The sequence below is a fragment of the Seriola aureovittata genome, chromosome 13 (genome assembly GCF_021018895.1).
Source record: "Seriola aureovittata isolate HTS-2021-v1 ecotype China chromosome 13, ASM2101889v1, whole genome shotgun sequence".
NCBI classification, from domain to species: domain Eukaryota; kingdom Metazoa; phylum Chordata; class Actinopteri; order Carangiformes; family Carangidae; genus Seriola; species Seriola aureovittata.
In genome coordinates this window covers 9,409,794-9,436,063 of record NC_079376.1, presented here as the reverse complement: position 1 = coordinate 9,436,063, position 26,270 = coordinate 9,409,794, and the positions used below count along the sequence as shown (strand labels likewise).

General features: G+C 39.9%; 2 protein-coding genes across 3 annotated transcripts in view; both read right to left on the bottom strand.

The window, feature by feature from the left end:
* uggt1 (UDP-glucose glycoprotein glucosyltransferase 1) overlaps positions 1 to 15,835 on the bottom strand; it is a 30,206-nt gene extending 14,371 nt beyond the window's left edge. For both annotated transcript variants that reach the window (XM_056392935.1, XM_056392937.1), the window contains exons 1-17: positions 15,783 to 15,835; positions 13,257 to 13,395; positions 12,801 to 12,880; positions 12,327 to 12,457; positions 12,107 to 12,219; positions 11,849 to 12,023; positions 10,385 to 10,481; positions 10,199 to 10,277; positions 9,821 to 9,921; positions 5,989 to 6,088; positions 5,817 to 5,877; positions 3,576 to 3,667; positions 2,011 to 2,161; positions 1,343 to 1,462; positions 1,155 to 1,240; positions 667 to 802; positions 373 to 504 (exon numbers count right to left, since the gene is read on the bottom strand). In XM_056392935.1, the coding sequence (XP_056248910.1) occupies positions 373 to 504; positions 667 to 802; positions 1,155 to 1,240; positions 1,343 to 1,462; positions 2,011 to 2,161; positions 3,576 to 3,667; positions 5,817 to 5,877; positions 5,989 to 6,088; positions 9,821 to 9,921; positions 10,199 to 10,277; positions 10,385 to 10,481; positions 11,849 to 12,023; positions 12,107 to 12,219; positions 12,327 to 12,457; positions 12,801 to 12,880; positions 13,257 to 13,395; positions 15,783 to 15,813 (1,824 nt within the window). In that variant the 5' untranslated portion in view covers positions 15,814 to 15,835. The remainder of the gene's footprint in view (positions 1 to 372; positions 505 to 666; positions 803 to 1,154; positions 1,241 to 1,342; positions 1,463 to 2,010; positions 2,162 to 3,575; positions 3,668 to 5,816; positions 5,878 to 5,988; positions 6,089 to 9,820; positions 9,922 to 10,198; positions 10,278 to 10,384; positions 10,482 to 11,848; positions 12,024 to 12,106; positions 12,220 to 12,326; positions 12,458 to 12,800; positions 12,881 to 13,256; positions 13,396 to 15,782) is intronic.
* Positions 15,836 to 20,364: 4,529 nt separating this feature from the next.
* The window catches only part of hs6st1a (heparan sulfate 6-O-sulfotransferase 1a), a 63,457-nt gene continuing 57,551 nt past the window's right edge, over positions 20,365 to 26,270 (bottom strand). Inside the window, exon 4 of the mRNA XM_056393180.1 lies at positions 20,365 to 24,257. Within this exon, the coding sequence (XP_056249155.1) occupies positions 23,931 to 24,257 (327 nt within the window). The 3' untranslated portion in view covers positions 20,365 to 23,930. The remainder of the gene's footprint in view (positions 24,258 to 26,270) is intronic.

The following is a 26,270-nucleotide window of genomic DNA, read 5'->3' as shown; positions in this document are numbered from 1 at the left end:
GAAGCTGCATTTTTCTTTGAAACTACACATATTTGGAATAAACATCTATAATCTTAAGCACTGTACGACACAGACCATGTTTCAATCTAAAACATACTTGGTCACTGTTGCCTATAATTTAGCTTTTGTCTCCAATCTTAATTATACTATTCATTGCTCTCATTTTAAAAGGATAAAATACATGTATTCCCTTTCTTGCTGAGAGTTAGCTGCCTGTGTGTGTGTGAGACATTTCCCTTATAAAAATCAAGAATTTTTAACACGGTATAAAAAATTACTTATGAAAAGGTAATGGTGTTGGCTTTGACTGATAATACCCACAAAACAATGGAAGCATCCAGCACAGCGACGCCACATTCAACCCCTGCTCACCTTCCTGTTGCTGTCATAGCTGGAGTCTGCTCCCAGGACGCTGCTGACCTCCACGTAGGGGAACTTCTTCTCCAGCACCTTCACCACATCCCCAACACTTAGCTGTCCACCAATGGGCACCCGGTTAAACATCTGAAAGGAAAGAAGGAGATGGGAGGGGAAGGACAAAATTGTTTAAGAGAAACTCAACCGGTCTACACAGATATTTTATTAGACAACAATCAAGACTATCTACGTTTGCAATGCTCTTCTCATTAAGTTCTTCATTACAGTGATGGTAAAAGGTCGACTCACCGAGATGACAGCTTCAAAAGCGCTCTGACTGTCCACTTCATCACTGATGTAGTTGTAGGCACGGACCAGGGCCACACCTGCATCCTGCATACCATCTACGTCATCTTCAACTGACACCACAAACACAAACCCGATCCTAAAACCCGAGCAGAGAGCAAATAAGTTTCCAAACCAAACTCTGATTTGTATATTGGACAGCTAAAATGCAGGGTGTGTGGTGTCTGCTTCATCAGTATTCAAACAAACTGACCATCCCAAGACATGCAGGGAGGTATCAAAGGTCTCCCAAAGCTGCCTGACAAAACTCCTAAATTAAAATGGATTTTAACTACATATCCCAAAAGACACCAGCTTCTATTTGATTTTCCTTGTTTTTGCAGGAACTAGTGGAGCAATAAAAGCTATTATTTTGTGTTTTAAGTGATATATTCATTAGAAAATAAAACAGATTTACACTCCACCACTTCCCTGATGACACAAACACCAACCTGAGTGGGATGTTGTTAGCATAAAACATCTCTGCAACACTCAGCAGCTCAGCAGCATTCTCCTGAGTTGGGTCCAGAATGATCACCTGCAATGCACACAAACACAAAAAACAGGCGCTGGTATTTTCTCACAAGGATTAAGACCCATTTTGATTCATAAGGCATTCATTGCTCAGGCATGGGCATACCAGATTGTGAAAGTTCTTGCGGATCTGTCTGATGACTCCGGGGAAGGTTGGTCTGAGCAGTTCCTGCACGTTGTAGGGCCACGAGCTGTACCTGTGGTCTGTCTCCAGGTTGTTGATCCACTAAAAAAAAACAAACAAAAGGGAATTCAAATGGAAATGCAGCCTGAGCCCAATAGCAGATCAGTGACAACAAGAAATTACATTTGACTGCTGCTGCCTGGAAAACTAAGGCCACAGGTTACAATTATTATTATATTATTATTTTTTTTTATAGCGTTTGAGGCCTCAAATTCACATCTTCATAAATTGCTTGTTCTGTTTAACTGACAACTGAAATCCTGACAATGCCCAAATTACAGTCCAGGGAATATTTTTCATATTTACTTTATGAAAATAGTTTGGTCTAATTTTTTGTTGACTGACAAATCAAATAAACCACACTACAGAAAAAACGATATAACATAAGCTAATATTTATAAGAGCCTTTAAGAGTTTTGGGGAGTTTGCAAACACAGTCTCCTACAACTTCATCCCTGATCAGATTTGTACTGTTGTTATTAAAACTCTTCCTTCTTAAGCTTAATTGTTCAAGGACATTTTGGGCATTTTTCCCCATTAACTTTCCTCATCTGTTGGGAGAAGATTTAGTTGTGGTTGTAGTTTCTTACACTGATGGCGGGATTGCGGATGTCGACGGCGTAGTCGGAGTCAGATGGCTGGACGTTGAGCTTCAGGATGTCATGGATGTAGGGCGTCTCGATGAGGAGGGACCGCAGACCCTCCATCACCCTCGCCTCACTGCGCAGCACCTCAAAAACACTGCAGGTAAGAAGGGACAGAGGTGAGTCAGTGTTCAGTCGGTGTGTGTAGGTGTGAATAAGTGCATTAAACTACCAATATGACTGCTAAAATATGATTATGTGAGAGACAGATGTATACTTATTTTCATTTATCAGAAAAAAAAAAAAAATCAAGTTCAGAGCTTCTTTTGATTCTTAAGGAAACAGGTGGAAATCTGATGTAAATAAAAATCTGTTCAGATTTTTTAGAAATACCATACGCTCTGTCGGTGAAACAATTAACCAAATAAAACATTAGTGATTCAATGGAAAATTAATCAGCAACTGTAATTTTTCAAGCAAAACTGCCAAATATTGTCTGGATTCTTTCTCTCTTTTGCCACTTTTCTCTGTTGTATGTGAGAGTAAATAGAATATCTTCAGGTTTTGTATTGTTGCTCAGACAATGAAGAAAATTGAAGACATCGCTCTAGGCTAGAGAAAACCACATTTTTTCCCACAATTATTTAACATTTTATAGACTAAATGATTAATCAAGAAAATAATCTGCAGACTAATCGATGAGGAAATAACTGTCTGTAGCAGCGCTACATTTCAATAATTTAACCAACTAAAAAAGCCAAATACTCCCCAGCTGTGGCTTCTTAGATTTGCTACTTTTGTGTCTTCATATCATTTTTAATTGAACATCCTGTTTGTCAAAACAAGGCAACTGAGGACATCACCTTAGGCTCTCAGAACATAACTGCATAAATATTAGTGTATTATTATTATTATTGTAATTTTCTGGTACATATTTTTCCAACTTTTCTGAGCCATGCAGTTTGCAAGACGATCTTATTTAATGTAGACTACTGTACGGTCAGGGTCGTCCCGACCGACTTTTGCATGTCACATCCTGGTAACAGTTGTTTGAAACTGACCCACTCCATTAAAAAGAAAATTCTGATTAAGTTTTGGTAAAAATCAGTAAAAACCCAAAAGGATGAACCTTGTCTATACCTAATATTTAATTATGGAGTATCAATTGGTTAGTCAGCGTGTAAACATGTGTTTTATGTTAGAATATATGTCAAATTGGGTGAAATGTTCAGTAAAGAAAATTGTGAAAAATATCAATCACAACTCCTAAGAGCCCAAGATCTAATTTTGTCCAATTCAATATAATGGTAGGCAGCAAATTCACTGGAACATCAATTATTTGACAGTCTTGCTTGAAACTGGTTTAAGCATTTAATCAATTATTAAAACTGTTGCAGATTCATTTTCTAATGTTACTAATCATTGCAGCTTTAGACTTAATATAAAAGTTTGATTATGTTGGTTGCAAAAGATTGATGCAATGCATTTCTGTGCTGGAAATAGAACAAAAATGTGAAACTGAATGATAATATACTGTGTATGCATGTATGGCTTTGATTGCATGTGTGTACCTGAAGATGTCTTGTGTGTCCAGATCTATGTGAAGCCCATTAATGAACAGGGCTGAGTCCCCAGGCTGCAGGCCCAGAGTCCCTTTGAAAAACTACAGAGAGAGTGAAACATCAACATGACTAAATATCCTGTTCACATCAAACCCTAAAACTCCCCATTCAACTGAGCTGAGCAGATCACCACACTATGCAGCATGTAATGCCAAAGCTGGCCATGGCGTAGTCAATTATATTGTAAAACTAGAGGCAACAGTCAGCAAAAAGCCATAACGAGGCACGTCGACAGCTCCAAACAAGCACTGACAGCTCTGTTTAAAGTCAGTCTGTTTAGAGCAATCAAACCCCACACTAAACAAATCTAATTATTAGAGAAAGGGTGTGTGAATGTGTGTATGTGTGTGTGTGTGTGTGCATGGCTGCGAGAAGCTGTGTGTGTTTGTGTGTCTGCACAGGCAAAAGGAAAGCTCAAAGTCGTTCTGGCGCAGTCAAATCTCATTACAGAAAGACAAAGACATCAGATTAATCATACTCCAGACACTGCAATTACAACAAGACATGATTAACACAAATATTGTTCATCCCACTTAAACTGTGTCTGTGTGTGTGAGAGTGTGTGTGAGAGAGAGAGAGAGAGAGAGAGCGAGATCGAGAGAGAGAGAGAGAGAAATGTCTGTGTGCAAGTGCATGTGTCCAAACTACTTCAATCAATAATCCTTCCTCGCTGCAGGACTCAGTGCGCCTGCCGAATGAATCACCGATTCAGTAATTAGGACGTTTGCTGCTCACCCCCACCACCCACCCAAACTCCTGTCTGCACACCAAGATAATGTGAGCACAGCTTGAGGAGGAAGAGAGAGGGAGGGGGGACAGGAGGGAGGGAGGGATTGGGAGTGAAAAAACATTTGACAAGAAAAAGGGGTGATTACCTATTCCATTAGCAGGGCAAAGCCAAACACATTGTCAGGAACTGAATGCTTTTCAAGTCAGATGTTGTTTACAATTTATCACATAATAAAAGGTGAGAGGAACAAAATAAAAAACAGGAAGGGCAGTTTTCATTTTGAGATATTTCCCAACAGATGAAGGCTAAGCGGCTGAGGGACTGTGTTCGTGGCTGTATGCAATAATGCTATCTGTTTTTCTTTATTTTTCTCCTTTATTGGATTAGATTGGTAAACAGCTAAACCTAAATCATCCCTGACCACTCAACAACAGTCAGCAGGAAGGTAAGAATACTGGCATGCTGGAGAACCAAGAGACAGGGGAATTAAAGAGGATGAAGAGGTCAAGCAGCTGTCATGAGCGGGAAATCTGTGCTTTTTAGAGACCAATATTGATATTTATGTATAAAGTATAGTTTTCTAAACATAACATAACTAAGAAAACTCTTTTTAGCACAGCAATAATAATAATAAAAAAAAAATATTCCAAAAATGACATTTTACATCTGTCAACAAAGCAAAAACAAAAGAAAACCTCTGTTGCGTTGAATGCCCCCCCCCCCCAAAGAAAAAATAAAAACAAAAAAAACCGAGCAATAGTGTATTGATCATGAATCACAGACAAGTATGAACTCCAAGTTCTTTCTGCCTATCTTCCAACATGTCATATGACAACTAGGTGATTAGATTTTAAAGGATAAGCCCGGCAAATCCCATTAGCAAGGATAAAACCAATCATGTATTGATCCTACTAATAAGTATTGTCTGTGAAGCCACAGTCTGATGTAGCTCACATGGCTCAGCGCCTTTAAGCTTCATTGTTGTCCAAAAACACATAAATCATGATTAATAATGATAAATGTGCCACACCATTGCACCGGGTGACATGTAACTTCATCACCATCAACATGAGCAGTTGTTTATGTGGAGTCACATACACAATGTCACTCTGCTGCAAATACTAGAATACTCAATTCATAGCTGAAAATAGTTCCCTACAAATGCAGTACTTCCTCCAGTTTAAGCGATGCTTAATAAAAACTACAGAGCCCTGCTACTTCAGGACATTATTTAGCCTTTTCTTTTAATTAAACAATATATCTGTGGCCCATTATTAAAGATTTACATCTTCAGTAAAAATGAATGGGCTTGGGGCTGAGGGCCACTGAATGAGAAGGGAGGTTGGATATTCAGGAGAACACAGGATAAGGTCAGCCTTGGTGTTTCAGGGGAAAAAAGAGTGAAAGAAGATAAAGAGAATTGATAAATGAAAGTGATGAGTGGGCAAACAAACACATACCTTCTGATTCTCTCCGATCTCTTTACGGATCTCAGAGTTGACCACTGTTTTAGTGATGGACCTGCGAGGGGAGAAGAGCAGAGTGAACTGTAAAACTGCAGACTAGTCACTATCTGCATAAACCCAAACCTGTTACAGTAGCTACTTTTTATTTGTGTGTTTATTTCTTTACCTGGCTTTGGTGGGGAAGTTCTGACTGAGGTCTTTCATAACATTGAGGGCATCAACAGCGGGAGCAGCAAGAATGCGAGCTGCTGTCTGGAAACTCAGATCTATAAAAGAAATCGTGGGAGGATGGGGAGGTAGGCAAAGAGGGCAAAAAAATATGGGAAAGAGATGAGTGGACAAAAGCAGAGAGGAAACACACAAGAGGGTACAGAGAAAGAGAACACGAAGAGAGAAAGTTTCAACAAAATAAAAGCAGTGTGAGCATTTCTCAGTCTGTACTGTGAATAAACTCACAATGAATACATCTTTAAAGGCTTGTGCTTCTGAAGATTGACGTTTTAAAGAAATAAGGAATGGGTCAGGTTGACAACCAGATCAGGTTCTTGAACAACCAAATATTACTGTAAATTATCATGAACTCAACCATTTTCATTTAGTCTATAGCCATGCTACCAGCTATGTGAGGCTGTACTCATACAAAGTGGTGCTTTGAGCTAAACGCATCAGCATGTTAGCATTGCACACAATGACAATATTAAAATACTGATCTTATGGAGATATAATGTTTATCATGTTCTCCATCTTCCATCATATTAACATTTGCCAGTTAGCACTAACCACAAAGTACGGCTAATGGGAATATCACAAATTTTTTGGTCATAAATGTAAAGACGCTACATGTAAGTTTTTACTGCCGCCAAATGTAGTTTCTTGACGGGACGGGGTGGTGGTGGTGGTGGTGATGATAGTCACTTAACAAGAGCTTCAGCCATCATTGCGTTTACAAGACAATACGTTAGAATACTTCCTCTGAGCAGATCTACTTCCTAATCCTTTCACGCTGAACTGAGGGCAGACTGGACGCCACAGCGACTCACTATTGCAAAGTGGTATTATGAGACAGGATGGGTGTTTTTGCTAGCTGGTTAGCATGATAACTTCAGTAGAAGAACAGAGGTGATAGAAATAGAAGCAGAATATTGATGTTGCTTTCTACCACGGTAGGCAGCTCTCGGCGAGTAAAGGAATGAAGTTTGCTGCTGAACTCTAAAAATTTCTTCTCGACTAGTAAGTAAACAGCTGCTCATTTCTAACGTTGTCTATGAAGAGTCAGGGGATCACCAAAGTGATTACAATTCATCTTGTAAGGGGGACATGAATGTCTGTATCAAACTTTCATGGATATCCATCCAATAGATGTTGAGGAATTTTCATTGAAAATCACAAATGTGAACCTGCCGGAGACACTAGAGGAAAAGTCAGGAGTTCACCGAAGTCCTTAGGATTTGGCCTCTGGGCACCGTGGATATCTGCACACGGCAATTTCACGGCAGTCCATCTGACTGTTGTTTAGAAATTTCATTCTGAACCAAAGTGGTGGATCTACAGATTGACATACAGACACTGCCATCCCTAGAGCCATGTTGCTAGCGTGGCTGAAAAAAAAGGTCATCTGTAAAGCTAATTAACGTATTAATTAGGAAATAATTTCATGTTAACATGCTTGTCTTCACATCTAAAGCATTAATTAAAACTATCTTACAGCATTAAAGCCTTTAAAGCAGGATTAACAATATAGTCTAGAATATTGTTACATACAACATTGTATATAAGATACTGTATAAGTGAATACAGAGCATTTCTGTGCGAAGAAAGGGAATGTGTTGTGAGGATTATTTCAATGCAGTGAGCATCTCTGTAATGGTGTTGTAGCCTGTGTGATTATTAGCCCCTGGAGGTCTCCCTCTCTTTATAAACAGGCTGAGCTAATGAGCCCCAGCGGGGCAGAAGATAAAGACAGACGCCCACATGACAGTCTGACAGTCGAGCTCAGCCCGAATCTCTCATCCCCTCACATCCTTTATTCACCACAATCAAAGCAGCCTCATGCTTGCATCCTGACCACATCAAGTGAAAGAAATAGGGATCTTTGTGTAAGTTTAACAAAAACACATATACACCAGTAATGGCCACACAAACTAGCTCCAGGTATGTATGGGGTAAGAAAAAGGGTCAGATTTGAAAAGCACATACAATTAAGTCTGTGATTCATCAGATGATGTAACCCTAATCAATAATGCTTTTATGTTACAGGAGAAAATGCTCTCATATCTCCTTGATGTTATTACTCAGATGCATCAAGGGGACACTGATCGATCGCAGTCATTGATTACAGAACTAGACATATAAATTTTCTGCTGCAAGTTTGATTCACCAATGGAATGATCTCACTGTTAAAAGAAAAAGACGCCAGTATTAATTTCTTTTTATTTATTTATGATCAATGGATAGGGAATATAAATCAAGCAAATGAAACAACTGAATCAACATGAATGGGAATACAAAGTCTCCCACTTGAATTAGTTAACTTTCAAAGTATTCAGTGTATCAAGCGTGACGCAGTTTCACAAAAGGGAAATCAAAGCTTAACCCACAATGCTCTCGCACATGTAGTTTGGTTTATTTGGTCAGGATCGAGGGAGAAAATGATCACTTCTTGCCTTTTACCTGTGGTCTGATGCTTGTTCACACTTACTTGTAATTAACAAACCTATAGCTATAAACACTGTGTTATACTGACTGACAGTCACTGATTCAACAGTTTTAGTGACCGTCATCATAAGTGCGACAGTATCGGACCCACGAGGTAAAATTGATTGTGGTGACTGACAGAATATCAGCAGCATTTTACTGCAGTTTATTTATTATTATTTATTCTCTGGTGGTTACAAAGTTCTTACAGAAAAATTATTCACTAAGGAAATTAATACTTGGGACTGCATCTGCAATCAAAAACAGTCATCATGTACTGTAAAATATTAGGAGGGATAGTTACTGTGCGGTCATGTTTCTCTCCTTTTTATAGAGGAACTGCCAAAATAAATAAAGTAGGACAGAAGCTCAACACACTTCTGTTTTTAATCTTTAATAAATATGTATGCTACTTGTAAAAATTGCTTTTGAAACTGTTAATCAGCAGATGCATTAAAATAATGCTAAAATCACATATCGACTATCATTATATATCGTGGTTTATCTGGACCAAGACACATCTGTTCAAGTAGTCTGGGTCCCGTTGAGTGGTCCACGCCAAGTGTTTGATTGACAGCTTTCACATGAATCTTAGTAAACTGATAATCAAACCAGACTTAATTTGAACAGAACCAAACTGGTAAGGTGTGAAAGCATGCTGTTACATTTAAAAACCCAAGTGAATTCAAGCTAAATTTTGCCTGAAGAGATAATGTTTTTGCTCCTTGTCATTGTTAGTTTGCTAATGAATTAAGCGAGGTATCTCTAAGACATGCTGTGACTCCAAATTTCCATGAAAATTGTAAGGACAAAAAGGTCTTCAGGTCAAGAGACAATTGATTTCATTTTGATGGGGATGAGAAGCTGGGACTTTTGCCTCTGGATAATTATCTTTTGTGAGCTGTTGCTATGAAGCAACTGGGCAGAGACCTCAGCTTTAGTCCTGAGGGGATATTTACAGGATCATAAAATCGATCCCCTTAAAATTTAAGTGATAGAAATAATGCCTGCAGGTGTTAACAGTAAGCAGAGGAAGTGTTAAGCTTTGGTGCATGCTCTGAGGGCCTCACAGTTTATTTTTGTTAGTCTGCCATGACCTTGGCTCTGTCTGTTTTACATATTTGTTTTACTATGCCGTCAACAGTCTGTGAAGTAATTTCTAACTGATGTAACACCAACATGCACAGACAGATACTTTCTGTTTGGCCTTTTTGTATCGAAAATTCCAATCATGTAACAGTAAGGAACATGAGAACTGAAACAAATGGTGGAAAAAGAAGAATGAAATTGGGAAGGAGACTCACCTTGCATTTGCCAGACTTTGAGAGGTGCCATTTCATTGGTGCTTTCGACTAAATGTTTCCTCAACTCTTTTAGCTGTTCTTTTAGCTCCGGGTAGAGCGTCCTGTTAAGAAAGATATAGACAGAGAGCGTTTACGTGCTTATGCTGAATGCTTAAATAGCAAATTTCTAATTAAGTGAGAGTGCACGGATTCAAAGACGGATTCGTTTATTTTCAGGTTAGTTTATCAGCGATAAAAGGTTATAGTCAGTGCTTTGAGGGAAGAAACTGGATGGAAAAAAAAGAAGGAAAAAAATCCTGGCTAGTGAAAGTGTGGTGCAGTTCCTGGAGATAATCCAAGCTTTGAATTTTTATCATGGCCTGACACGGAGCCACTCACTTGAGTTTGCCAAAAAGGAATCCTTGGACCTCGTCCACGGGATCATTCTCTCCGATCACTGTAGCGTTCACCTCCGCCCCTGAAACCACAATCAATTAACTCGTTATTCACATCAGGACTCCCCTGGGATTACACAATCATGGGCATGTGTGTATTGACAGCGTGTGCTCTTGTGAGTGTGCGCACCTTGGACTTGTGTGTCGTCCTTTGCCTTGTACTCCTGGCTTTTGATGGCCAACTCCACTCCATACCCAGACAGATACACTTTCTTTCCACTTGGATTCTGGAGGCAAAGAGGAAACATAATTAAAAGATGAGAGGAAGAAGTCGCCTTCATCCCTAACATGAGGGCGTCGTATCCTTCGATGTACCTTGACACAGCACTTGAGGAAGCAGACTAAGTTAGCAGCAAAAAAATTTTTTCCAAGTGGCTTTTATTGTTAACTTTTTTGTATTCATCTTAATCTCCGTTGTAAAAAAAATTTATCTAAATTACAATAGAAAAAGCTACAAACACATGTGCATGCTGACTACTCCGACAGCTTTCAAGTACAGACAACCAGCTGCTGCTAGCTATGTGCTGAAGACACTAACTGTCCCCTGATTGGCCCTTGAGCTTTGAAGTAAAACAAAAACTCGTTAAATGTTACAGCCACTCCAGTGCCCAGGACTTCATGCTTAATGGACAGATGGTGGGAATAATTCAGCATAATTGTAGGGGGAAAAAATGATAAATTGGAGAAGCACTTTTCATCCTAGGTGTAAATAGGGAGCCCAATTAAACTCCAAAGTTTTTTTTTTTTTTTTTAAGATGAGGATAAGTGAAAAGACAAGTGCTTTTAAATCATCATCTTCCCTCATGTTCACACAGAGATAAATACAGTATATTCGCAACTGGGGGCTGTTCAATACCACTAGATTCTTCTACTGAGGACAACCGTGTCTCTCTAATGGAGCAAGGAGGAGTTAAGTGCCTTACTTGAGCCTTTAGGACACAGTTTTAGAGCGAGAGAATGGTATGGTAAAAATAAACAAGACAATAAATCATGTATGCATAAAATCTGCATTTGCATGTTGATATATATGTGGATTCAATTAAAACTTTAAGTCTTAGAAATTCAGTTTTTCCACTGGTCATGCCTTATCATGCTAATTTAGGGCAACAAAAAAAATTCATTATTGATTAAACTGCAAAATACTCTCTTGATTGATCAATTACTCTAGTGATCTGTAAAATATCACGAAATTAAAAATATCTGTCACAACTTCCTAAACTCGCCCACTGGTCTCAATCACTTTTCTTTTGTTTGATGAAATGTCCAAAACTTCCAAATATTGACTTTATTGTCAAGGAGAACTAAAAAAACTAGCAAATATTCACATTTATGAAACTACAACTGGTAAACGCTTAAAATATTTTCAAATTATTAATTATTAATTAGCAAATTTGTTTTCAATTAATTTTCTGTCAATCAAATAATCCACTAATAATTTCAACTGCAATCTGCTCCCACATGGAAACGATGCATAAAAGCTTGTGAAATTCTTTAGTTTTCATCCAGATTTGTCGTTATGTATTATGAACTGTATTTGTATTCAAAATTCATACACTAAGTTAATCTTGGTTTTGAGAGTGTGTGTAACACCTACAGCCAGGTAATGGCGGAGGACGTAAGTCACCAGCCCTTCGCTGACTTTGGATGATATGACTTGGTGAAGCCTCTGGAAATCTGGTTTTCCAAACTCAGCGTAGAGGATGACTACAGGAGCATCTGGGTTTGATCCTGGGTATTTGTGATCTCCTTTGAACAGGTATGGCTTCGGCCTTAAAGAGAGAGAGAGAGACGTCATAGATCAGTAATTATTTTACTGATACATGACAATTATGTATGAAGTGTCTTTAATTACCTCTCAGGTGCAGTTTTCAGCAATGCTGCCAAGCTTTCAGCATCACAAGTCTTCTCTCCATGGACGCTGAAAAAAGCTGAGCAGCCAGACGGAGGAGGCTCATTGGACGCTATCTAAAAATACAAACAGTGGGATCATTCAGAAATACATACAGGAATATGATCTCCTTCTTATGCATGCACAAGGCTTCAAAAACAAATTTAAGTCATCCTCCTGGTACCTGTTGGAAGGAGTGTACTGTTGCAGAGTAGGCTCTCAGGGAGAGGGCGAACTTCAGCATGTTCACCTGGACGGAGCTAAGCAAGGCACTGGCTTTCTTCACTATCAGGTCATAGTAGGCCTGATCTGTGTCTGTGTGAGGACAACAGGTGCACACAGAAGTCATGTATCAATGCTGTGTTATTTCACAAGATTTCTCTGGTTCTGTTTGATTGTTTCAACACTACTTCATCACCTCTGTCAAAGGTTTTATGGTTCAACTGTTTTAACACAGGCAGAGACACAAACGAACAGAACGAAAATTTAGTTTGCAGCTCTATTCTATCATGCTATTGCTTGCCTAAGTGTTTGGCCAAAACACTGACACTGCAATTGCTGCCAAGAGGCTTGCATACACATCATAAATTCAGCTGCACACAGCACAGAGACTAAAAGTGAAAAGTGGTCTATAGAGGCTGAAGCAGCTTTACTTTACCATCATGCTCTCCTTCTATGTTTTGATTGGCCTCAACAAAGTCCCAGAATTTCTCCTGGCTCTCCTCTGCCAGGAACTCACTGAGGAAGAAGAAGATGAGGTGGCAGCTTCATAAGATGTGCATGTATGACAAAGTGTGTATTGTATTGTACTGTTTGTAAAGTGTTAAAAGTTACATTATTTGCTATAGAAAGGTTTTCATTTTGCTCGCCAAAGTCAGAACACAGGGTCAGCTACAGTCAACAGTACAGCATCTGAAGGCTGTAAATATTCAGCATATTTCTCAAGGACACATCAGTAAGACTGAGGCTTAAACTCATTTAGAAGACAGTCTCAGTAATGACCCTTCCTGCCCTCGGGACACTGATTTATCTATTCTCTGCTTCTGAAATTTAATGTCAGACATATAACAGCTTAGTGTCTGCTACTGTACTGTTGAGCAGTGCAGTGTTGTACCTGGCTTCCAGCAGCAGAGGAGTATCAGCCCATTTGGTTGTGAGGGTGGTGGTGACAGCTTTGGAGTCTGCACCCGCAGACACCGCAGAGAGCAGCGACAGCAGCAGGACCGACAGAAGCCACGTCCTCAAGCCCAAGCCTGGGAAAACAGCGGTTGGAGACATTAGGTGGGTGGAAGAGTCAAATGAGATGATGAATCTGCTCAAATCCTGGCTATATATGGCACAAAAAGCATCTTGGCTGAAACATGGACATCTAAAATGCAGGCGTGATTGTACCCAAAGCACACTGAGGGAACTGAGTCAGGTTGCCACTTATGTAGTGTTATGTGAGCGCAGATCACTGACAATACTGAGAGATCAAGTCTTCAAGACTTCAGAATCAAATCATTATGATATGATCATATCATGTTATCGTTCTGCACATTTCTGTTGTGCAAATCATTGATTTCAGACGAGTGATAATTAAAAATTAACAAAATTAGTTACTTTCTACAAAAGTGCTTGGAGTCATATAATACACACAGACACATTTAACTGCTTCAAATATCACTGAGATTATTTTCTGTCTGTATATATATATATATATATCAAAAAATAACCTTATTCACATTGTGGTACTGATTTCAGAAGTACCTCCAAACATGACAAACTTGCCAAACACAGTAGGATACTGTTAGCTTGCTAAACAACTCAAACACAGTTTTGAAGCCTTTAGCCAAGAAAAAGTGCCAAATTGTCTTCTCTTGCTGTACGTCCATCTGAATGCGCATGTTTGTATATTTAGCAGTGGGCTGAGTTTCCACAGATAGAACAAAGTGGGACTCAACATCTGATCACCAGAGATGCTTCTGACATGCTGTATGATGCGAGGTACGAAGTACAATCTTTCTCAGCTGGATCTAGACTGTCTGAAGTCTGGTTTTCTAACTGTCTCTGACCTTGACTTTATGACTCTGGCTGTATGTTTGATGTTGCTATTATGCTAAAGAATTAATTTGGGACTAATCAGACGCCTCCTGATGGTATTACGTGATGGATATGTATCTAAATATCTAGTGTCTAAAACTTTTGCACAGTGCATTATGCTGTGTTTGTCTGTGCATTGACTAATTAATTGAACACTTTCTCAAAATCTCCCTACAGTTTGAACAAAATTAGACAGGGCTTTCCAGGAACATTTCTGTGATAGTGACAGTTATATACAGTATGAAATTATAGGAAAGTACGGGACATGTAAAGTAAACTGAAAAATTTACAACATTTAAGTATGATATCAGTGAATGTGGGTCCTAATTAATTCCATGATGTTGAGTCCATGTCTTGTAGAGTTGGTTTTTCAAATCCCAATTTCCTATAGCCTTAAGATAGTCAAAACATATAGTAATATAGTCCAAAACCCAAAGGTATTCACTTTACAATAATATAAAAAGCAGAGAAGAAAAAATCATGATAACAGAGAAGATGGAGCCCATGATTTTTGGCATTTTTCAGAAAAAAGGAAAACTCTTAATCAATCATCAAAATAATTGCCTATTAATTCTCTGTCTATCATCTAATCAATTGTTTCTGCTCAATTTAAGACATTGATAATTTAAGTTTATATTGTGCTCATATGGTGCATATACAACAGTCCTGCAATAAATATTGTGTCATACAAATAAGTGTGTCTGTTGTTTAGCCTACCCTTAATGATTTGAATGAGAGTGGACAAAACAAAAGGAACAACTGTCAAAATAACGCAATGCAGTTCAACATCACCACAGACTACATTCTCCAAAATCACCATGGAGTAAACAAACAAACTGAACATTATAACCTTCGTGAATGAAGGATTTATTGCAGGACTGTAGACTGGATTAGCTTAATATAGTTGATGGAAACTTCGAGGTAACAGGGTCATACAACGAGAGAGAGAATGGGAGGGACTCAACAGGCAATTTCTGCCCTAGGTTTGGAATAACAAATAATCATGAGTCTAGACAAAGTCCGTATCTTGTTATGGGATATAAAGTGCAGAAAGGCTGGAATGATGAAGAGGAAGAAGCCTTAGTCACGACATCATGGCCTTACAGATAGGTTAGTGTATTTTACAACAGAATATAAACAAACAGCTCGAAAGTCTCTGTCCAATGAGAAGCTTCAGCGTGTCTCCTCAGTCTGGACATCCGGACTGTTTGACTGACAATCCTCATAGCGCTAACCATGAGCTAAAGGCTAACTTTATCACATGCTAAGGTTTTAATGGTCTAAACGGCTTTAATGTTCGTCACATTCACACAAAGAGCTCTTCAACAGTTTGCAAACTCAAGGCCGCTAAAAATTAAAATTGATGTTAGCTAGAAAAGCCGCAGCTAACTAGCTAGCTAACTCTTCATACACAAACGGAAAACTGCCTGGCTTTACTTGCTTCGGTTTAATCGCAGCCAGCTAATTACAAAGCCTCTAAAAGAAAAGCTATGATAACACATACTGAGTACAGTTGTTTGTAGCTTCATCCCTGAAAAAATGAATGATTTATTCTCACCGAAGCCGGCTCCGTAGCTTCCTGCATCCATGTTCCGCTGGGAGTGGGTGGGACCTGTCAGCCGGATGAGGTAGCCACAAATGCCGCCTGTTCGAAATGTTTGAAAGTCTCCGAGCATTAAAACTATTTAACAAAATGTGAAACGTGACTTGAACAGAAACAAGCACATTGCACAGAGAAATAATTAAAATCTGAAGTGTAGAGAAAGTGAGCCTAATATAGCAATTAACTTTACTGCCTCACCCCTGTCCCCCAAACTAAAAAAACATAATTACATGTCATTTTTTTCTTACTCAATTAAAATTTTCACTTTCATATATATATATATTTTTTTATAGATACTGATATTGGCACAGAGTATTTAGAGAAAAGGAACGTGCTTGCTGCCAATATTTAGCTTGTATTTTGTTCTTGAAATAACAATATTTAACACAAAAGTGGTTGGACTGTGTAATAAACTTATAACAAATGCAAATCATGAAATTGTGACATCTCAGCTAAACAAATTCATTATTCTTACTCTATATTAAGATATATTTGTGTGTGAATAGGAAGAAACAGGTCATCCATGTCATTTCTCGCTCCACTTACAGGGGGTAAAGCACAGCACTTGTTACTGTATAATAATAATAATACATTTTATTTATAGGGGAGTTATACATTTACTTGCACATTTACTCATTTGGCAAACACTTTTATCTAAAGCTACTTACAAGTGAGAGACAGGTATGACAGCGCTAACCACTGCACCACCGTGCTACGTCTATTCAATATATATCTAATATAAACTTATGTTTAGCAGTGGTTATATGTATCAGTTAAATAAAAAAAATAAAATTTACATTATGCTATTCCAGTGATTTTGGGCAGTATAAATAATGTTTATTATACACAACTAACTGCCTACAGCTATAAATGACATTCAAAGCCACTTTTACAGAGATGACCCAGTGACACTTTGACATTCATTTTATCTGAAAGTAGCAGTTACACCTGTGAAATAGAAAAAGTCTCCAAGCTGTTCTATCATACAGCATCACATAAATCCATGAATATGCTACTGGTCTAAACAGGAGAATTGTTAAAACTCATATTATTTTTTACATTACATTAAAAAGATTAGTCTGTGGAAAGCAGGACAGTAAATGAAAGAAATGGTAAAGTAAGTGTATTTGTATAGCAGCTATCAAAAATAAGGCAATTTAAGGTGCTGTACACAGGTATGTGCATATACAGTATGTGTGTATATGTATATACATATGTGAATTTGTACCTATTTATGTGTAAGTACATAAAAATCAAGAAAATACAAATCATAAAAAAACTGAAATTGAGCTGTATTATATTATAGATATAATGGATTTGCCATTTAAAAAGGGTGAAGGATGGTAAAGCGTTCTCAGACTTTTGGACCCTGCTGTATATCTGGGACTTGATGTGAGAAAACTGCATGTATTAATTTGAAAAGCAGCTAATGGAAATGAGGTTTGCTGTACGATTGGCGTGATAGCCTAGGGAAATAAATCCTGTATTTAGAATAAGCCAAAGCTGTCCCTTTGGTTAACAGTATTTGTTATGTGGTAATGAAAAAGTAGAGAAACTAAAATCCCTCTCATTATGTAAGAGTCACCTGAGACTCCTTTAGTCCGTTTTGTAAATTTTTACCTTGAGTTTGTGTGATTGTCTCTATCTTTTGGACAGACTGTCCCTTTGGGGCAGATTGGTAAAAACATGCCAGGCTCCCTTTCTACCTGTTGTGTGGGCTTGACAAAAAGAAGATGAAAGGTACGGAGACTCTGTCCCAGGGTGTGGTGGCATGGGTCTTGCGTTTTCATTTACTCGCTCTGCAGTTTAAATTAAATTGGACAGCTGATCCTCCAGAGGGAGCAGTTCCAGGATTTGATTTAACATTGTATAAAAAGCAGCGACATTAATTATCCTGTTGGATTTGACCTTCACTTTGATGTACATGCGTGGACACCTCTCACATGTAGATGCACACACACACACACATGCATGCACACACACACACACACACACACACACACACACACACACACACACACACACACACTTCACAATGTAACACAAGAATCAGTCGCATCCTTATGTGGGAAGGCCACAATGTCCTCACTGGAGCGTCCCCACAAGTATAGCTAAACATAGCCTCACACATGCTGCCCACGGGGCCTGCTCATCTGTCAAGAAGGTGACATCTTCAGATGAATTATGGGAGATGGTTGTCATCTTCTCCGGGGTCACATAAGAAATGTTGAACCCAGGCTGTGGGCTCCCTTTCCTCACACTATCACACGTCAGCCATTTTAGAGGTTGAAAGCCTCGACGGGGGACCAAAACGACCTCAATTAAACCTCCATTAATATTAATACATTTTGTCGTTTCACGTGAGTTGCTGCTAATTAAATGTGTCCCTGACTGTATAATGGGGGTCAGCTGGGGTCTCCTACATGAAGCTAATTCACCACATTACAGCCACCAAACACAGGGCCGGCCTGAACTCAAATCTTAAATACAGATGGAGAGGAGGGCGGACTTGGCTACCTTGGTGTTTGTAAAAGTTACACACATAGGCCTACATATTCAGCAAAAGGAGAACTTTGTAATTAGAAACTGCAATGCTCACAATTCACATTTTTATATCCCCTCGTGTTTGCATGTGTCACTCTCACTCTGTGTAAAGGGAAAATATCACCCCTTTAACAGCCTTAGATTTCATGTTTGGCCTGGACCCAAGGTTTGTATCCTGCTCCATTTCTCCCACATCAACCTTTATGAGACTTTTATGTAGAGGTTAATAAGTTTACAGCGGATCAGCTCTTTGTGAGCTCCTGGGCCACAGCTCAACACACCCACACAAACACAATAAACACACATTTTAGACCATAATGGGATTGTTGTGGGATTCCTCACATTGGACTCCCAGTGGTTTTAGTCTGTAAGAGCTCCATAATGGAAGAGTCCTGTCTGCCTGGGAGGTTGGATTCTTCTTTTCAATCCTTTAATATCATGAGGGATGATTTGGTGTTGACCTGGGAGATTAGCCAAACCCGAAGTGGAAGGTCAGATAACAGCCCCAGATGTCCGATCTAATCATATTTATTCTATTGCTGAAAGAGAAATGTACACTCCCACACTGGATTGCGCTCTCTTGTTGCCCTCTGAATTTACTTTTTGACAAAACAGGGTATTGAAACTCTGCAAATTGTTTGTGTATAGAGATTTATCCACATTGTATATTTGACGATGAAGGTCTAAGCCATGCCACTGCTGGAAATGACTCAGCCAGAGACAAAAGACGAAACTCCATCGTGACCAGTGCCAGTGCCAACAGGGCAATCCTCCAGAACTACAATAGCCTGGCTCTGATGCATGTAAGGGAGGCACTCAATATGAACTTATCTGCAGAATTCCATGCTGAAAATAAGCGATAATAATGCCAGTGCTTCTTTGTTTGCATGAAAGAAGCATGGGAACAGCAATGAGGAGCTGCAGCCAGTTTGACCTCCTAATAATGGACTGCAGCCAGAGCCCATACAATCACTCAGAGCCGGATTCCCACTGCAGGAGCGAACGAACGAGCGGGCACTTTCTCCCAAACACTCACATGCACATGTTCAGCCAAACAAAAGCTGCTCAGCCCTCTGCAGTAGCTCAGCCATTATTGTTTGTTAAGTCCAGCTGCACTTGAAATGACAGCGACCCAGAACTATGGGCAGGATTAAAGACTGCGTTCAGTCCAGTGCACCATGTACCAGCTGCCAGAGAGGCTGCACAGCCCTCCCTTTCTCTCTTGCCACCCCTCATTTCCCTCCCGCTCTCTGTTCATATGTCAGGCACAAAAACATCCTCTCTTTCCTCGTGTCTTACTTAAAGGCCCTCTCTGATTCCTCATCTCCTTTACACTCTTGCTCTTGTTGAGCTCTGATCTCCCTCCAGACAAATGCCCCTGCTTGTTGCTGTCCAGGCAAATTATTTTTCTGCTCTGCCTTGGGGATGAGGGGTCAAAGTTGAAGCTCACTGGACTGTTGATGAGATGGGGTGAAGGCCTTCACTCTGCTCCATCTCTTCGCCTGCTCAGCCAAGGACAGGGAATATTTATACCCCCCACCCTTCTCCCTCCTTCGACAAACATCTACCTGCCACAGCAGAGGAAGACGCATATTTTTGTGCATATACGTGTGTTAGGCAGTCGCAGAGTGTTTGCAGATTGAATTAGGCTGTAGATCACTGTTGACAGCGCTGAGGCTGTCATTAGGAGCGGGGACAGGCTGCTTTATGGGGTCACGGTCCTGTGGTTAGTGTAGGCGAGCGGTAGAAAATGTCCTCTAGTTATGGATTGGCCTGTGGATGGAGGTGTAGAAACCTGGAGGGCAAAGCTCCCACACAAGTTGTCAAAAAATCACTAAATGAGAGAGTCTTAAATGAATATGTGGCTGCAGTTCAAGTGCGGTACCTTGGAGGTTGAAGGGAAATGTTTTTCATGAGTGTGTGCTTAGTTAATAGAGTGACAGAGCAGGAAACATCATAAATGATGTGCAGTGACAACCACAACACAGTCAGGTCTGTAAAAATGAAATATTTTAATTGGTGGCTTGATGATTCATTTTTGCAATCATAAGAAACAAACCCAGAATTATGCATACAGAAAGAGCCAGAGACAGACTGCACACCAATCCAAAAAAGACAAAAAAAAACCCCAAAAAAGTCTCTATCACACTCTCTTTAACACATAAAAAAAAATAATGATGATGCTAGTGACACCTGGGCTGCTTCGTTGTCACAAAAGAAATGCTGTTAAGACATCAGATATACATAGTGATGAGACATAAAATATTTGAGTATAGCTTTACAGCATCAATCTCTGGAATCATTTCAGCGAAAGGAGGTTTTTCTTTCACACACTGTTCAGGTATTTTTGAGGTTTGCTTCAAATCTGATGGTCGTTTGAAACTGGAACGCTGAAAATAAAACACTCTCAAGACAAAGAATCAGTTTTGTTTTCTGTGTTTAGCCACTAATGCCGAACCATTTATTGGTTTGGAGCCCAAACATGGTCCTGACTCTGAAAAAGATGTCTTGTGGGCAAAATGCCTGGAGTTGCAGTGTCTTCAAGTCTCCAGTTTCAAGACAACAAAGAGGAAGTTAATAAGAAACAAAAAAAAGGGACGTCTTTCTTTCCATATCCTTTTTCCCCAGTCCCCATTGCGTTACTTTGAAGGCTACACAAAAAGCAGCATATTGACTCTGGATGTGTCCCAATACCTTTCATCAACCCCCTCCCCCTTGTTCTTCTCTCCTCGCTTCATGAATCATCCCTGATTTAAAAGGAGTTGATCAAAACGAGAGACACGGGAGGATCCAGGGTGATTATTTGAAATTTAACAAGGGTGATGGTGGGTAGTTTAACTGTTAGTTCCTCCTCCCTTTTTAATACAAAAAAAAAAAAAAACCCCACAAAACAAAAACAAACTATTGTTAACAACCGGATGCAACATGTTATTTATGGAAATACCAAGGAAGCAGTTTGCCTGAACGCATCCTCCAGTCGACCCATGGATGACACTGAATCTGGACTACATTCAGTTTGATTTCATTGCTCTGTGACACGTCTTTTTCCCTTCTCACTTTTAGTAATTCTATTCTCTACCTTCTCATTGGTTTTTCTCCTCTTATTGCTCTGATTCTTTGAGTGTAGTCAGGGTTGGGCTTTGATAGCGTTTTAGCTAATCTGAATTCAGTATCGAATCTAACTGGGTGTAGATTGTAACATTTGCAAACATATTAAGTTGTAGATGAAACATATAACTTATGAAATGTTGATCAAATGTATCTGGCACATTGAAATAACAGGTGTAGCTTACTTACTTTACACCTTACTTGCTCCAAATTCTTGAGGTCTCTATTAAGCTGGTACTCTAAGAGGTTCATTAACATCGAGCTCAACACATGTGGATATTCTGCCGAGTGAGAACTGCTGTTACATCAAATTCTGTGACCTAACATAAACAAAAGCATGAATCACAAACGCATGAAAAACACTGAAATCAAAATTCCTGATTGGGTCACACAATTCGATGCAGCATCAGATTCAAACTGGAGCTGGCTATCGTGACCCAACCCTGCTTGTAGATTTTGCTGCAAAGAGTAAAGACGTGTCACACAGGCAGATCTTTTAAAATATCAATTTACATTTTAGGTAAATATAGTAAAAAAAATATCTTCATATGTAACCAAGTCATGGGGAGGAGACAAGAAAAGCGGGGAGGAAAATAGTTAAGGACAGGGCAGAGGGGAGTATTATTGGCTTGCATCACTGCGATGGTCACACTCCTGTGACATCCTATTGGAGGGACTTTGCTGCCCCGCCCTCCACCACCACCAAAAAAAAAATGGCAAGATAATTGGTCATGAAACCAGTCATTCACAAAACTCATTAGACATCCTCTCTCAGTCAGGCACACTATTTACAAAGGCAGACACATACGCCAATCAAAGGCATACTTTACATACTATTTACACACACACACACACACACACACACACACACACGGAAACACACTCATCCACACGGACACACGAGTAGTCAGAGAAATTACTGTAGTATAATGCAGACGTAATATCTGGCAATAATTATGTTGACTATGATCCCAGTACATGGAGGCACTGCTACCTCATCCTCGTCCGTTCTTCAGGGTAAAACCAACGAAAATATCTTTCACACTAATGAACTACTGGTCTCCAGCGCTCTGTGCACCCTTTCAGCAGGTGGGACGGAGGCTTGTTTGAGACCGCCGCTTTTACAACGCAGCTCTTGGTCACCAAAAAAAAAAAGAAAGAAAAAAAAAAAAAAAAGACAGAAACTGAAAATGCCACCCACTACATTAAGGGCCCACATTGCCATGGTGACCAGTAGTTCCACAACTCCCATCTCAAGCATTTGTCTGAGTTAAGGCTTCCAAAGCGCTTGCCGCTCACACAGCACGGTTCCTGGCAACAACCTGCAGCAGACTCTCTCCTCTCCCTCCTTTCCCTGCCTTTGATTTCCTCACACCTATGTGAGACTGGGGTCTGTAATTGGCTGTCATTCTCTGCAGGACTGAGACACACAAAAAAAAAGGAGAGAAAAGGAGAAATAATGAACTCATTAAGCGACAGGAGCTTTGGGAACCTTTAACAGAGAAACAGGCCACTTTTTGCCCCCAAGATGCAAGGCTTCAGTAATGGCTATGGTCCATTGTACGTCAACCCAATCCATTAGCTTTGACTTTTAAAACAAACAAAAATAAAGAAATAAAGGAATCACTTTTCTTTAGGCAGCAATATTGGTCTCAGTGTTATTACAATTCTGCTTTTAAAAAAGCATAAACACAAAAGGAAAATACAAATGAATTCATCCTAAAATGAGAATGAGACTGTCACTATTTCATGACCAAAGCGTGTTCATGGGTGAAATGGCAGATTTTTTTTTTTCCTTTTTTTTTTTTTAAGCAGAAAGCTTTATTACACAACTCAGTCCGTCTTCCTTCTTTCCAGTACATTCTCTCTCGATTCCCACCATTTTCTTTGTTCAGCTCAGCCATTCGCATACTTTCATAGCCTTCCCAGTTCCTCTGAAAGTGGAGCAGCCAGGAAGTAGACTGGTCCTTAGCAAGGATTAGCGGGAATTCACAGACTTAATTTTATTTTCTCATGCTCCATATCAGGCCACAGAGAACGAGAGGAATACAGGAGGAGGAGGAGGAGTGGAGGCGGGAGAGATGGATGAGATACTCAGTTGTCAGCAACTCTTAAAAATATCTCTCTTCTGCTCAGTCAGTAATGATGATGAGAGAGACAGAGTAACTCAGAGGGGGGGAAAGGGCAAGCGGGTGCTAATAACAACTGGGCAAACCTCAATAACATGAGCTGATGCAATCGACCAAGCCCTGGTCTCCATAGCAACCACTTGGACTCTCATTCCCGTAGCCCAACTCTGCGGTAAAGTCTGTTTGTCAGTCATTTGGGTCTTTGATGCAGGCGCCACTTGTATGTAAGAGTGTGTGTGTTTGTTTGTGTGCGTGTGTATGTATGTGTATGTGCATTTTCACATTACGTATGCATGTCTGTGTATTTGTTCTCATTCTGCTGCTACCAGCGGTTGATGATCTGGTTCATGTAGTCCTCAGTGGGGAGCCTGCTGCCCGCCTCCTCCGTTCTGCCTCCCTCTTCACCTTCCTCCCGCTCCTCCCTCTCCATTTCTCCCTCCTCCAGTGTCGACACCGAGCTCTGCCGGCTGCGGGAGGGCCACAGGCTGACGCCCAGACCCAGGCCCTGGTGGCTCTGCTGCATGTGGTTCTTGATGCGCTGCTGCCGCCTCTCCTGCTGCCTGGTGTACTGGTAGCGCTGCTGGAACAGGTCCTTGGCGTAGTCGTACAGCTCCATGTCTAGCTCGTTCAACTCTTCTATACGCTGGACCTAACCAGGAGGGAGCAGATTAAATATTTAAGTTAACATAATAAGATTAACTGAGAATAAGAATAGACAAGAAGATGTTGAAGACAGGAAGAGACAGGAAGGGGACAAGAGAAGGAAAAAATAACAGAAAGAAAGGTTAGAAAAGAGAGAAGGTGAAGTTATAGTCTTCGTCAACCAAACAATTCCAGGATCTATGGAACCGAAGGGACTATATGTCCTGTTTGTGTATTCCAGTTTGCCTTTTCTCCGCATCTGAATAATTATAAGCAAATCAGACTGATGATGGCTCACCTGCTTTGTTCTCAGTGCTCCCTCTCTCTCCTATTTTATCTAGCTAGTAGTATTTGTGGCATTGACAACAAAGCCTGTTCTTTTTAACATTAATGATACTAGTGGCATCCAGAGGTTTTGGTGACTACTGACCAATCATCAATGCTCAGCATTGCAAATCCCGCCCAGATGGTTCCTGAACCACTGAAAGCACTGACCCCAGAACAGGCTCTTTTGGCATCTGTAACTCAGCAGGAACTAACAGCTATTCTGACCAAAAAGTTCCAGGATCTACAGAAGCGAAGGAACTACATTCAGTAATCAGAAAAGGGAACTAAAATGCCTAATTTGCATTCTTGTTTGCATTTCCATCACATCTGAGGAACCGTGAAGATAAAAAGAACAAACAACACAGAGTCATCCTCTGTGGTTATTCATTTCAGCTTTAATACATAACCATGATGAAACAATAACACTGACTAGGGCACTACAGCTTCATTATTTTTTTAATAAATTGTAGTTGCCATGAAGTGTGTTTGATCAGTAAATGATATTCAGCACTGTGAGATCCACCCCAGTAGGTTCTGAAACATTAGAAAGCACTATCCCCAGAGCAGAAACTATCGTACTGGCGCTAAAGTTCCTGAGTTCCTCACAAGGTTCTTGGTTCCCCCCACAGTTCCTTTGGTGGAAATGCCCCACTACACAAGAAAGATAGTGGCAATATGAAGACAACAGGAACGCATCTGTTGTTAACTCGGGCAGTGCAGCTGGCTTTATTGGTGCGTATCATCTGCTGTGTGGGAATACAACATGGTGGGGGAAATGTGTTTAATTAAGAGAATGCCTTTGAAATCTGTGATGGAGTGCTGAATATCGTTTGTGAGCGATGTGTGCGACCACAGAGGGAAGCGAAGCGTCGCACTGATGTTAGAAAATTGGAGATGTTTGATCGGCAGCACCGGGGGACACCGGCACAAAGCCAAGACGACCGCGCCGAGCTCCCAGACTCGAAAAGTAAATATCCTTCCCATCACCTGCTGATGTAATTATTTGACTTTTAAAAAAAATTATTAAATAATGTCACAATTTCACACACACTGCGTTTAGAGGTATTATATTTGAAAGCTAATTTCAGAAACTAATTTTTACTCAAGATGCCCCACACAGACCGTCAGACTGTCAGACTACAAATCACAACATATTCTCTCTTTTTTGTGATAATAACCATTGGTCTACTTTCCCGCAGCCTCTGTCAGCTGGGCATACTTTATTTTCTCTCCTTCCTTTTGGTTTTGATGTATAAGTCACCAGTCTGCTGTGTGCTGGAGGATTTTTTATTTTTTTTGCTGGGAATTGAGCCTAAGAACTCCCACACTGGACCAATTGGACCAAAGTGTGAAGAACATCTTTGAAGCTGCTGTTTTTTTAACGGCGACAGTCATCCCAACTCATTTCACAGAAATAAAAAAACCACTGTGTTTACTCTTTGAGTCTCTCTTTTTCTCATTTTCTTATTTTTCTACTTTTTCTACTTCTCTCTTCTCAGATCTTTCGCTTCTTTTTGAAATATTTGTTTGATTTTTCATTTTCTTTTTATTCTCTATAATTGTCTTTCTTCAATGAAACATGTTAAGAAACGCACACATACAAGAATTATACAACAGACTGTATTAATCCTATAAATACTACATTTGTCCTATTACATTTGTTGTAAGTGCATTCATTCATTTTCTTTCTTCC